The sequence below is a fragment of the Bos mutus genome, chromosome 26 (assembly GCF_027580195.1).
Source record: "Bos mutus isolate GX-2022 chromosome 26, NWIPB_WYAK_1.1, whole genome shotgun sequence".
Taxonomy (NCBI): domain Eukaryota; kingdom Metazoa; phylum Chordata; class Mammalia; order Artiodactyla; family Bovidae; genus Bos; species Bos mutus.
The window spans coordinates 10,065,847-10,080,007 of NC_091642.1; the positions used below are offsets into that span (position 1 = coordinate 10,065,847).

General features: G+C 50.8%; 1 protein-coding gene across 11 annotated transcripts in view; it reads right to left on the reverse strand.

The window, feature by feature from the left end:
• Positions 1–14,161, reverse strand: part of TACC2 (transforming acidic coiled-coil containing protein 2) — a 234,542-nt gene that overhangs the window by 146,549 nt on the left and 73,832 nt on the right. For all 11 annotated transcript variants that reach the window (XM_070364027.1, XM_070364024.1, XM_070364033.1 and 8 more), the window contains 2 exons: positions 8,653–13,914; positions 7,977–8,090 (listed from right to left, as the gene is read on the reverse strand). In XM_070364027.1, the coding sequence (XP_070220128.1) occupies positions 7,977–8,090; positions 8,653–13,914 (5,376 nt within the window). The remainder of the gene's footprint in view (positions 1–7,976; positions 8,091–8,652; positions 13,915–14,161) is intronic.

The following is a 14,161-nucleotide window of genomic DNA, read 5'->3' on the forward strand; positions in this document are numbered from 1 at the left end:
CCTGCACACCCCACAGGAAGCCTTTTTTCCACGCTGCCAGTTTCTAGGGACAGATGGCAACTGGCAATCCATTCTCTGCTGTGGACCCATGTCAGCTCCCTAACAGCCTGGAGGGGCACCCCTGTAGGTGCAGCCAGTGGGGATGGGTGAGCACAGAGGGTTCTAGATTAAGTGTTTGAAGCCAGGTGATTGGATCACCTGAGCCTCCTTACCAGGCCTGGACGTGAGGTTGCACTAGATAAGCCCAAGGCCTCTGGTCGGCCCAGTGGTGAATCTCCTTGGTTCAGGAGCCAGGGAGACGCCTCCTGCTGATCCGTGTTGTCAGGCACATGTCCCATGAATACAACCCAGTCTCCACTCTGGAGACATAGCTGCCTGGCTTTCCCACTGGCAGAGCCGGGGGGAGGCAGTGAGGAGGGAACCCAGCACTCACTGGACACAGCCAGGTATCTGAGCCTTGTAAGCACTTCCCCCAGAAACTCTCAGAATCCACACTGCTGGCAGGGATGACTCATCTCCTATACATGAGATGAAACTATGTCTTCAGGTTGGGCTGTGCCATGCAGAGTCCCACATGGCTATTTCAACTTCAGTTTTAATTAATGAAAGTTGGGACTTCCCTGGCAGTCCCATGGCTAAGACTTCACCTTCCAATGCGGGGGTGAAAATCAGAACATGAAACAGAAGAAATATTGTAATGAATTCAATAAAGATTTTAAAAATAGTTCACATAAAAAAATCAATAAAAAATTAATCACAGTTAAATAAAATCCAGTTTCAGTTCCGTGACCCTGAAGCCACATCACCCTGAAACGGACCCCAGGTTTTCAAGTGGCCTCATTTCAGGTGTGTAATATCCACATGTGACTAGTGACTGCCTTACTTGATACTGGGGACACAGAACACTTCCATCATCATAGAAATCTCTGTTCCAGTGGACAGCATGTTGTAGAGTAACATCTCCAAGATTCCTTCTGGCTAGTTTTACTGATCAGAGATCCAAAATCGGATTTGATGTCTGAAGACCTCTCCAGAAGAGAGATTCCAGTCCTGACTCTAACTCTCATTAGCCCACTGACCTTGGGCAAGCCATGTCACCTATCCCAGCATCCAATTCCTCCTCTACAGAAGAAGGGCACAAATGATACCTACTAAGGCTCAAGGTGAGGATGAAATAAGACGCTGGATGTCGAAGTACTTTGGCTCAGAGGGAGGAATAAGTAAAAAGGAACTTACACTGAGTAGTACTTATTTTGTGTTGGGCAAAGTGACTCACTGAATCCTAGGTTCTATATGCCCCCACTTTACAGGTAAGAACACAGGTTCATCAAAGGTGATGTCCCCAAAGTCACAGAACTAGAACTTGAGCAGGAACTTATCTGTAGACCTCGAGGCAGAAGCTGGTCTCAGACCATAGAACTCAATTATACAGTCTGCTCTCTAAAGCCTAGAAGCAGGTTCGGGGTGGAGTTGCTGAGAACAGCCCCTTCCCCCACGGCAGGTCCTTGGGTCAGCTCAGCTGTCCAGGGGGGGAAGCCTGCCATCGGAGGTCAGATTCTGTTAGGTGCTCCCTGGTCCCTTCCCTATTCGCAGTCTCAACAAGAATGCACTCAAATTTCCTTCCAGATAGCCAGCTAGAGTCTAAAATATCCATTTCTCAAACACAGCTGCTGAAACAAACCTGAATCCCTAACAGAGTGGCAGTAATGAGAGGTTCCAGGAAGAAAAGAGGGTCGGTCTGGACACATTCATTTGGAAAATCACCACCTTGCCCTGAAATTGGCCCGGAATTCTCAAGTGGCTCTTCCCCCACTCAGATCCACATAACACAGGCCTCAGGGCAGAGAGGCCCAGAAACCCAGAACGGCGGGAAACCAAGGCGTTGGGTCCCATCAGAGGCACCTGGAGGCAGAGTCAGCCCCCAGCCTCGGAAGAGGCTGCCGGCTTCCAGTGCAGGTGTCTCCTAACCCAGCTTTCCACAGCGACTTGGCGTTTTTCCAAAGGACGGGTTCACCTCTAAAAAAAATTGCTTTAATTATGGAACACAAAACCTTCAGAACATAAAGACAGAATTTTAAAAGGTCCTTTGACTTTTATAACACGATGGTTCACAATGATTGAAGCTGCTGATCGTAATATAAGTCCACATCATTTGTAGAGTCGTTAGTTCTGCGGTCCCTTTGAACCATTAACAAGCCCTGTGAGCCGGGCAGCATTAGTGGGGCTCCCACATGACAGAGACACACAGAAGCAGAGGCACGCACAGTCTCACCCAGCCTCACATCCCCCCTCCCTGCAGGGTCTGTTTCCATTTCATTTGGAGACCTCAGGAATTTTCTTTGTTTGCTTAATTTTCGAGATGTATTTTTGAATAAATACATTGAAAATGAGAATGATGGTTCCCATTTGTATTTTACACTTACCATATATCAGGCGTTATACTACATCGCTTTGGAAACATTCCATTTTAATCTCAATTCCAACCCAAGTGTTATTTTTTCCCATTTTATAGATTTGGAAACTGAGGACTGAAAAGTCAGGCAGCTTCTCCAGGCATCACACAGCCTGGAAGAGGTTGCTGGGATATGAACCCTCTGTCTTACTCTATCATCTCCTATTTGGGAAGAAAACTGCTCCAAGGGAATGAAGTGTCAGACTTGTAGCTCTGTAATAGCCCTGTAATAGCCCAAAACTTCTCAAAAGAAAGTTTAAAATAGTCCAAGCAACATCATATACAATCAAACCCAGAAGGATGGGGGTGGGGACGGGATGGGTCTGTTGTCCTGGCTTTATCTGCTAGGCCTGCTAGCTTCTTTTCTTTTCCTTAATTTATATGACTATAGCCCTTTTCAAAACCTTATTCTTAAACTTGAAAACATGGTGTCACAGCTGCTAATTTTAGAAAGAAGAGGAGAGAGAAGGAAGAAGCAGACAGAGTAGCAGGAAGGGTGGCAACCCACTCCAGCCCCGCCTTCAGGTCCAGCCAGGGCCTCCTGGGCAAGAGGCCTGCTGGACCTTGCTGGTCCCTCCCTCCGCTCCTCAGCCAACTGCCCCTTGTGGTTGAGCCTAGGTGCACTCAAAGACCTGAAGCATCTGGGAATAATTTAATTCTCTCAAATGCACTAGTAATTGAAAATGATACCTTTCCAGCCATTTCCTCAAATGGAAGAAAAGAGAGACCCCTTGAAATAAATATTCAGCAAGAGCAAGCCTGGTGACGTCCACAATGGATTCAGAACTGCACATCTGATCATCAGTGGCATGAAAGCAAAACGGCAAATTCTAATAATAGACTTTCCGTCCCCTGAAGACAGTTGGATGGATACAAAGTCAAAATCATTCAAGCGTCTTCTGTAGAACATTCTAAAAATAAAATCTATGGGTTCCAGAATCTTCCACAGGGAGGGACCACACGACATATACAGAAATCCACAGCCAAGCTGTCTGTCATCGCCTGTTTCTCGGAGTTGGGTGTACACATGCCCCTTAGGTGGAGGTGAGCAAAGCCACAGGATACCCACAGCACATGCACCAGCAGGCCCAATCTGACTTCAAAAGATGGGAAATAAAGCAGCAAAATATGTGCTCCCTGCATCTACATGGAAATGAGATTGAGTTTTCAAATCATCCTGTCACCAAGACGGAAAAGAGACACTTCTTAGGTACTGAGTCTGATCAGTGGGATCAGCTCTAACCAAGTCAAAACAATCTCTAAATTTCAGTAGATTCAACAGAACTGTGTCACCCGATAACCAAGAGAGTAGAAAATCTGGTTTTGACTTGCTTCTTCTCATGGCAACTCAAAGTATTATTTTTATGTTGAAATGCAATGCAATACACAATAAAAAAAAACACATAAAGTTTTACAATAAAACACAATCTCAAAATTTTTAAACTTGAAGCAGATCGTTGTGGGCAGTAAATTCCCTCTCCTCTGCCATGAAGACATTTTAACAAAGAAGATAGTTCTGGAAAAGAAAGACGGCCAGGCTGGAACCTCCACCCCAGGAAGACGAACAGGACTGGCCACTCAGTTCACTGCAGGAGAAAAGCCTGTCCCACAGAACTGAAAAAAGAAAACCTAACCTCTGCCTGAGCGGGAACGCACCACGATTGCATTTGATCACTTATCCTGGCCCTCACTGCAACTCAGGGAGGCAATTATAGCTGTGACCTCCCCATTCTACAGATGGGCAAACTGAGATTAGGCATGAAACAAGTAAGGGACACAGCTGGGTGTGAACCCAAACTCCGCCACCACCCAGCTCCTGGTAGCATCTGCCATAGTGTGACCACACAACCTCCCCCAGACTGCTGCCGAATTCACCTTCACGTACAGCACCTGCTGTTCCCGGGGCACACACGCCCGACTTTGGCCGGACTTTCTCTGAGGCCTGCTCAGATCCACAGCACAGCTCCCTCAGGGTGGAAAGTCCACCGGAGCTACTGAGCTTCCCCCCAAGGCAAAGAAGCATTCCTAGCACTGGTGTTAGATCGTTCGATGACTCTGAGAGCTCTGGGAGGAGCTGGGGTGTCCCAGGCAGCAGCCACTCACCATATGGAACTGTTAAGTGCTTGATGTGTGACTAGTGCAAACGGAGATGTGCTGTGGGTATGAAATACACCCCAGCATGCAGAGACTTTATATGCAAATAAGAATGCAGAATACCAAGTTAATAATTTATACATTGATTGCATGTTGAAGTGATAATATCTGTCATATATGGGGTTTTGCTGTTGTTGTTTAGTTGGTAAGACATGCCTGACTCTTTTGCAACCCCATGGACAGTAGCCTGCCAGGCTCCTCTGTCCATGGGATTTCCTGGGCAATAATATAGAGTGGGCTGCCATTTCCTTCTCCAGGGGTCCTTCCCAACCCAGGGATCAAACCCGAATCTCCTATATTGGTAGGCAAGTTCTTTAGTGAGCCACCAGGGAAGTCCACATGTAAATTTTAATAATTTTAATAATTTCTATTTGTTTTGAATATGGCTACTAGAAAATTTAAGATTATATTTGCAGCTTATATCCTATTTCAATTGGACAGACCTGGTCTGTACCTTCTGGAGACCTTTGATTGTCTACTGAGTATAAAGCAGACTCTGTTGTGGTTCATTTGCTCAGACGTGGCTGTCCCTGTATTTGCCCTCGAGGGAGGAGAGCCAGAGGTCACCCCACCTGGAATTCTTTCTGGAAATCTTCAGCCAATGGGAGAGTAGCAGGCTTTTTTCCTAAGAACCCAAAGCACAGGAAAGGTGAGCCCCCTTCTATCCTCATTTCCTTCAAGGACCAGAGCAAAGCAAATGATCTAAATAGAAGTAGACCATGGGTTGGAAAGATACCCCTGGAGGAGGAAATGACAACCCTCTCCAGTATTCTTGACTGGAAAATCCCATGGACAAAGGAGCCTGACGGACTACAGTCCATGGGATCTCAAAGAGAAGAACACAACTGTGCACTCAAGGCCACACGGTCACAAATGCAAGTCACGAACGCAAAAGCCACTCAGGTAATTTTTAAATGTTGGTAGCCAAGTAAAAACAAGAAAAAATATGAAAATAATTTCAATAACATATTCTAACCCAGTACATCCAAAATATTACCATTTTAACATAAAATATAAAAATTATTAGTGATGTTTTTATATATATATATATATATATTTTTTTTTTTTGGTCACACTAGGCAGGTTGTGGGATTCTAGTTCAAAGTGCAGAGTCCTAACCACTGGACCACCAGGGTATTCCCTGTATTCTTTTCTTCACATTGAGAGAGCCAATCCTTAGGTAGGTTGATAAGGAGTCGGGGCCCTCAAGCAGGAAAGGGTCCAGGGCTCTCAAGGAGGGGAAAAGGACAAACTTTTTTCCCTACATTCCTTAGTCTTAGTCACAGAAGATGTTATTTTCTTTAAGCCCAGAGCTAATGATTAAACAATAAAACAAAAGATGTAGGTTGTGCGAATGGGTCTGGTAAGACCTTTCTATTGTTAGTTCTAATCTTCATTTAAAACGCATGTTGAGGGAGTGGGTCTGGTAAAAGCATTTAAGGCCTTGGTAAGACCAGTGAGCGGAACACTCTTTGTCCTCCTCGTGATGTCTGTGTCAGAAACTTTCTCTGTCCCTTTTGATACTTTAATAAAACTCTGCTACACAAAAGCTCTTGAGTGATCAAGCCTGGTCCCTGGTCCCGAAGCTAAATCTTCGGAGAACACAAATCCAACATCGTTCCCCATAAGCTATCAGCACTAAATCTTCAACATCTGAGATGCGTTTTACCCTCACAGCACACCTCCGAACACACGTGACCAGGGCTGCCAAAATGAACGGCACAATTCGAGAATCTGAACGTCTATCACCCAACAAATCTTCAACCAGAGCAAAGTGCACAGAACCCCCATTATATTAAGGTCAATATCTACTGCTCTGTAAACTATGATAAGTCATACACTTTGAGCCACTAAGATTTATGTCTGCAAAGAGTTCTGATGGCAGCTGGAAAAAAGGACTCTGAGAATTTAAACAGAAAAAACAAAAAACACAGTGGATGAAACTACCCTAACATAATGTGTGTTTGTGCACACACTAACATCATAAATACCAGCAATCATTAGGTGGTGGGGCTGTGGATTTTTCTCTTTTTCCTTATACTTTTCTACACCTTACACATATCTAATGTTAATTTAGAAATTATAATTTTAAAATTAAAAGTGATTAAAACATCAAGTCATGAAATATTTATTGGATTACTATATGCCTGGTCCTAAGACCTTCTTGTTCTCCAGGAAGGATGATAAAACATCCGGGGACTGAAGAAAGAGCTAATATAACATTTGTGGGGAGAGGAAGGGGAGGATTTTTCAAGTTAGACATCTATTCCTACACTTTTACTGGGAATGTCAAAAATACATATGAGCAAGAGCTGTGGGGAATGTTGCACTAAGTCAGCAGCAGAGACAAGTGTCCAGTGCAGATTAAACTGCATCTGTCTTGGCAACAGGGCTTGCAACTCTGTTGGCCCAGAGTTATGAGAGTTGCCCTGGTTTGGAAGGCAAGGCAGTTGGGTGGAAGTGCTCAGACTTGAAAAACAGGTGATCGTGCATTCTTTTGGCGTGTGCAAAATATGCATCAAATCATTTACAAAATGCCTGCAGCTGTTTGGTAGGCTACTCTGGGCTAGCCACAGGTACTAATTTAAAATCCAACCCCGCCTCGCTCACATGAGCGTGTGCACGCGCGCACACACACACACACACACCTCTGGAGGAGCCAAAGAGCTAAGGATGCTGCAAAGCTTGTTCAGTATGTGTCTATGCCCAAAGCACCTCCCTCTCCCCTGGAGGATGTCATTTCCCAGCAGCAGCTGGTGCCCAGCCACGGGTGGCATTTCACTTAGGAAAGAACAAGCAGGTACCCTGCAAAGTGTGAAGGTCTGGGATTCCTTGTTGCATCTGTCATTGTCCTCCTCCCTAGGGGGCATGACTGCTGTTGGTGATTAGACATTCCTGCTCAAGATTAAATCAGACTTGAACCCGTTTACCTCAAAAGGTAATGACCTAGATTAGGAGGTGTCAGGCTCGGAGAGTTGGGAGATACGGGGCATGTTGTCTAAGGGGTGCAGGGTTTCTTGGAGGGGATGACAATGTTCTAAAATTGACTACAGAGTTGAGAACTGCACAACTCTGTGAATATATTAAAAGCCACTGACTTGTATACCTTAAATGAACAAATGAGATGGTATGTGAATTACGTCTCAATAAAGATGTTAAGAAAAACAAAGCTCAGATGTGAAAACACCTCCTTTATATAAGCAATGGAGATCATAGTTATCTCAGGCACTGTATAAAGAATCAGAACGGCTATGTGCATCTTTCTTAGATTAAGACGCACACATTAGCAGTACTATCCTTTGCAAAGCATCCAGCATGTCTCTGCCAAAGGAAGGCAGGGTTCTCCAAAGCCTGAAGCCTTTTCACTGACCTTTCTGCTCCTCCCGCACTGCTGGCATCATCTGAAATAACCTCGTCCGTGATGTCTGCAGCATCCTTCTCAGGAACCAAAGGTAACGTGGATGGGCCAGCCTTGGGGATCTTTCTGGGATAATGTAAAGAAAGCAATACATCTTAGAAATGGCATTTTTCTCCATGTCCTATTGAAAAGCCCTTTTCCCAGTTTAAGCTTTAAGTGGCTACTTCATGAAAATCTCTAGAAAAAAAAAATTAGCTTCAGGCAGTGAAAGGCTTTGAGATGCTTTGGGATCGTTTAGGCCTCTCTGCCTAAATAAATCCAGATTCAAAAACAAATGTATCTGGACACCAGAAAGAGTCTGACTGACCATAACCTATGACCCCATAGTCCACTGCTGGCCTGTAAATATTTCATGCTTTACAGTTTCAGTTAGAAGAATTAAAGAACACAAGGAGAGGAAAAAAGATGTGTTAAACAGACAGCTCCTCCAAACCAAACAGACGCCTCCAAACCATTTCTCACATGTTTTCAGACTCTCAGCACATCCAGAGATTGTAAGTAGGGAAATTTAAACAATTAGATACGGAAAAATGAAGCTTCTTTAAAGCCACTCATCACTTTGACTTTTAAAAATGAGAATCACTTTTACGGCTGACCCCGCATTAGCGTGTGAATTTATTCTAAGTACCTCTCAGCGTCCAGTGCTTCTGGGTCCAGGTTTTGCAGCTTCAGGTCCCGAGTCTCGTCAGGTTCTGGGGGTGAGGAGACACCTATCTTCCCGTCCTCCGCAAAAGCAGGGAACTCAGGCCTGGGTTGCTCCTCTGCCTGTGGGGGCCTGGCTGGGCGGCCCCCTCCTGGGGCAACTTCAGCATCCATCCTCAGAGCCCCTTCCGAGCAGCCTGGGTCCCCAGGGCTTCCTGGCACAGCCGAGGCAGCAGCCGCACCAGAGAACATTCTCGTAGTACCTGTTTCAGGCAGGTCCTCAGACACACATGCCCAGGTCCCAGCTGTGCTCAAAGTGACGTCACCCTCTGCTTCCCCAGCAGCTCCGGCTTCCAAGCCGGGCTCCAGCGGATTCTCTGCTACTTCCCCAGCTGGGGGCTCCGGGGTGCCCTGGGTGCCCAGGGCATCTTGTGTTCCCGAGATGCCAGCTGCACCTGCACGCCTCCTCTCACCCCCAAGTGGGTCTGGGGTGCAGGGCTCACCAATGGCCTCGGGCAGAGGTGGGACATCCCTGTGGGGAGATGCTCCCTGGGCAGAGGTGGATCCTGGCGTATCACCCAGAGCCCTGGGGTGAGAAGAGCCCCGGGGACAATCTTCTCTGGGTTGACTGTCCTGGCCGGCTGTTTCCTGGCTCTGTTTTCCAGAAGGAATGCTGTCATCTGGACCAGAGTCCCCTTCTCCGCGGCTCTGGGGAGCCACCTGCAACTCAGCCCCGGAAATCTCTGGAGAAGCTGCCTGTGCAGACAGACCTGAAGCTGCTTCCTGCGGGCCACCTGCCTGCTGTGAATGGGCCTGGCCTCCTCCAGGTCCAGGCCACCAGCCTTCCCCGGCCCCCTCCGGCTTCTTGCTGTCTGCCAGCATCTGCGGGGCCTCGCTTATTTCCTTCTCCTCACTGGCGCCCGGCAGGGTGTGCTCTGCGGCCAGCCAGGCCAGCCCGGGCAGCTTTCCTGGAGCTGGATCCTGGGGACCCAGATGAGAAATCTCAGCCTCTATAGCCAGCTCTTGCTTCCTTTCCTTTGAGTCCACCCAGAGACCAGTGGGAAGGGTGGGGAGAGGGGCGATGGCCACTCTTTGAGTCCCATCTGGAAGCTTCTCTGGGCTTGGCACCGTGAGGCCCTTGCCCATCACCCTCTTCCTGGCTCCCGCCTTTTCTCCCTTTGTGCTCTGGGGCCAATCGGCGGCCAGGGCTCCAAGCACAGACGTCTCGAAGATCTTGGTGATGTGCTCCCTGAAATCAGGCAACCCAGAAAGCATCCCAGTCTGCCTGCAGCTTGCGTCTACACCAGCTGATGCTCCCTGCCTGGGGTCCTTGGAAGGCTCTAGCATCCTCTCCCTGCTGCCCTCGGTCTCTCTGGCTGCTTCCCCTGCCTTGCTCTCCTCACTGCCGGGGCATGCTGGAATTTCACTGGGCTCAGCACTTGCACCAGGAGCTCCTGACCATTTCTCCTCCCCCGTGGTCTCCTTACCCTTGGCCAGAAATGGCATCCTGTCCAGGTAGGGCACAGAGTCCACAGGACCCTCCGAGGTTGCAGCTTTGGAGCTTCCAAGGCTGACTGGTGCTGCAGAGATTCCCTCACCTGCAGCTCCTGCTTGCAAGGAGGACTCAGCAGAGCCCTCCCTGGAGGACGCCTTTTCCGAGGCAAGCAGGGGCTCCCGAGCGGAACAAGGGCTTTCCCCAGGGGCTCCGGGGCCTTGGGGTGAAACAGCTTTCACGACACTGTCTTCCAGCCCTTTCCTGGCAGCACCTTCGATGTGCAGGTAAGGAGTACCAGGGGCAGCCTCCTGCGGGGGTCCAGAAGGCAGGAGCCTCTTTGGGTCGGGGACAACCTGCACTGCAGAAAGATCTGCCACGCTCCTGGGACTCTCAGCCAGCTCCCTAGCTAGTGGCCAGGCATCCTGGCTGCTGGCCGAGGGCTGCTCACCTAGAGTAGAGGTAGAGGCTTCCTCCCCAGGGGAGGAGCGCTGCTCTATTTGGAGGGAGCCTGGCTCCCCCAGAGCCTGCCACATCCCCAGGACTCCTCTGTCTGCCTTCCCACAAGTCTCAGCACCATCCACACCTTGATCCTTGGCTGATGGGAAAATTCCAGAAAGCTCCGGGACCTCTGCATCCGAGGCAGTGAGGTGCTCCATTTCCTTCTGTGGGACCAACCCCGGTTGCTGCCCGCCCTCCTGGGTTTCTTCACCTGCCTCTCTCACTGGGGCATCCTGGGAGGGTGTGGCTCGGGGGCTGGCAGGTGCTGGAACCGGCTGGCTGTGAGCTGCCTCCAGGAGAGCTACTGAGTCAGGCCGACAAGGCGGGGCCCCCACGGTGTTTCCACTTGCCTTCTCTGTCTTGCCCAAGTTCTGGAGCTGGGGCCAAGCGTCAGCTGCTCCTGAAATGCCTGCGTCCTCAAGACATGCTTCTTCATGCTGGCTGCCGGCGTTCAGCCCATCAACCAGCTCCTGTTGGGACTCGTTTGGCCCCTGCCCAGCACAGCTATATTCCTCTCTGCTCAAGCTACCTACAAGAGAAGGGTCTTGGAAAGTGTCTGCTGCAGGAGATGAGCTCCTGGACGGCTGACTGCTGCTGCATTCTCCCTCTTGCCCCTTCTCCTTGAGTGCAGGCAACTCAGGCTTCATGGGTGCTGACAACTGCGACTTCGCAGTCGTAGGATTCTCCGGAACTGTGTCCCTGGGAGGTAAACTCGGAGCATCAGACAGACTGCCTTTGGGGAGCTCACTTGGAAGTTCCATTTCAGAAGCCTGTTGCTTTCCTCCATGAGTGGACAAGTTCACATCTTCCCGCGGTCCCACGGGTATGTGGATTTGTGGAGAATCAGCACCCAGGTTCTTAAAATCCGTATCACCTGGATAAGTCTCTTCCTTGCTTTCGCACCCTTGGGATGTCTCCCTGAGCATATCGAAGACCGACGCTTCTGGGTGTGTCTGGGATGTTTGGAGATGGTTCTCAGGACACAGTAAGGGCCTCTCGGATGCAGTCGCTTCTATACTGCTGTTGCCCGGGGGGGATAGGTTTCCCTGCCGATCCTGCTCCAGGCTGAGCATCGTGAGCCTGCAGTCCACTGCCCAGTTCTCCTTCTCGGGGGGAGGGGGCCCATCGGCGTGGACTTCCTGTCCAGCTGTGTCACGCCCCAGCCCACGAGGGTAGGGAGATGTCAGCGAGCCCTCCCCCTCCCCACGGCCGGGCCTCTGTGCGGATGGGTGGCTCCCCGACTTTATTTCAGGCATGCTCTCCGCCTCCTGGGCTTTGGGGACGACCTCTGGAGCAGGAGCCGACAGGAAATCCGATTTCTCAGATTCTAAAGCAGGAAGAGAGTCCATTCTTCCCAGTCCCTCCACGTCCTGAAGGGTGTCGGGACATTTGGTCTGCAGTCCCGGCCCCACCCAGATGGCTCCCCCAGGAAGAACACGTTCACCAGCTCCTTCTGGCCCTGAGGGTGGGCTGGGATGCTGTTCAGGGAGCTGGTGCAGTGAGCCCGACACGTGGTCCACTTGAGATTCTCCCATCATCCCACGGGCCACCACGTTCCAAGCTGCATCTTCTGAGGGAGAGTCAGACCTGTCCACGTGCCCGGGGATCTCCTCTCCGAGTGGCTGTGCTAGGACTGTGTTCGGAAGGCCTTGGCTCTCCTCATCTCCAGTCAGCTGTGAAACCTTGTCCTTGTCCACCTCTGGGTCAGGCTTGCAGTCCCAGGCCTCGGGTTGCTCTGCCTGTAGATTCCCAGGATCTGCACCATCAAGGGGCCCTGGGGCTGCTCCCTGTCCTCTAGGATCAGCCCCAGAGACTCTGCTTTCCTCATTAGCCACAGCTGGGCCTTCGCGGGGCTCAGCTTCATCCTTCAGCCCTGGTGACTTGCTGGCACTCTCATCTGATGCACTGGGAGCAGGGAGAGCTGGAACCTCTGGTTGGACTTCATGGCTTAGCTCCCTATTCCCAAGCTCTGCCCTCTCCTCCAGGGGAACAGGAGCAGGAATCTCGCTGGGGCCTCCTTCCAGACCCTCTCCTTCTCCTCTGAGGTCTGATGCTTGCTTCTCCAGTCCTGACAACCCTGCTTCTGCCCACTCTGTAGCCGGATCTGTGAGAACAGGCACCTCAGCCACGGAAACCATCTCCCTGGCTTGTTCTGCAGCCATGGAGGCCAGAGCAGCTGGCTGGGAGGGGAGGCTTGAAGCTGGACCCATATCCTTGGTTGCGGTGTGTGGGGCAGGCTCAGAGCTCATGAACAAAATTCCCTCGGACTGGTCACCTGTCACCGCCCCAGTGACTTGACCGGGCTCAGCATCTTGGCTCCCGGTCTGTGAGTGACCCAGAGCATCAGGGGCACCCAGAGTCTCCTCCCAAGAGCCCTTGTCCCCCAGCGCCAGGGCAGCACCCGGTGAATCCCAGGGCAGCCCTGTGGGCGGGAGTGCTCCCATTGGCTGCTGGCAGCTTTCCTGGAAATCGGCCTTTGCTTTGGCTTCTTGGGCGGCCCCTGAACTGGTCCCAGTGGGAGGGCAGGCCCCAAGGAATCCCGCATCATCGGTAAAATCCTGAGGTGGCCCCTCCACTGGGCATTCGGGGGCTGGCTCTTGTGAGGTTGAGGTCTCGGGTTTTAGGGGAGGCTCCTCCAGGCTGGCTGAACTCTCCTGGCCTAGTTGGGCGGCAGGGGCCTTGGGGGCTCCCTGCCAGGACTCTGGCCATGGTAAGCCAGCTGCAGCCTCTTGCCCTTGGGACTCGAAATCACCAGGCCGGGCATCCTCTCCACGCAGCTGCACCTTCATCGGCTCTGGAGGAGCAGTTGGTGGAATTCCTGCCAACTGGTCAGTGGAGCTGGAGGAAGACAGTCTCTGCCCTTCTTCTTCCTTCGAGCCTGTCTCTCCTCCGGCACTGGGGATGACAGAAACCACCTTGCACTGAGTCAAGTTGTCGTCCTGAGGGACCGAGGCTGCCGGGGCCTCTCCTGGGCCATTTGGAGAAAGTTCCCTCTGAGGGTGTTGAATGAGGGGCCAACTTTCAGGTTCCCCTTCTGGGCTTGCCAAGGAACCTTCTAGGGGGCCCTCGGCAAAGCGCATGGAGGACGAGGGACTCTCCCGCTCCTGGGGCTCCGGTGCGCTGGGACGTGGAGAATCTTCTGGGCCCCTGGCTGCCTGTGGGTGCTCTCTCGGCTCAGTCACCTCTGGAGACACGAGGCAGGGGTCTGGACTGGCAGCACCTTCAGAAGCAGAGCTGGAACCTCCATGCCAGATGCTGCCAACAATGAAAACATGTAATGTTTCATCAGTTCTCATGGATGGCAAGGAGAGAGTAAAGCACAGGCAGAATCACCCCGCCCCTCTCCCACGAGAGGACGTAACACACCATCCTCATGCGGCTCATCCTCCCCATGAAGAGAGTCCCCTCCCCATCCCACCATGCCCATAACCATGACTTTCTCCAAAAATCAATGCAGAGAATCTCAAACATTCAGTCTGAGGTTTTCCATGCTGGTCAGTAG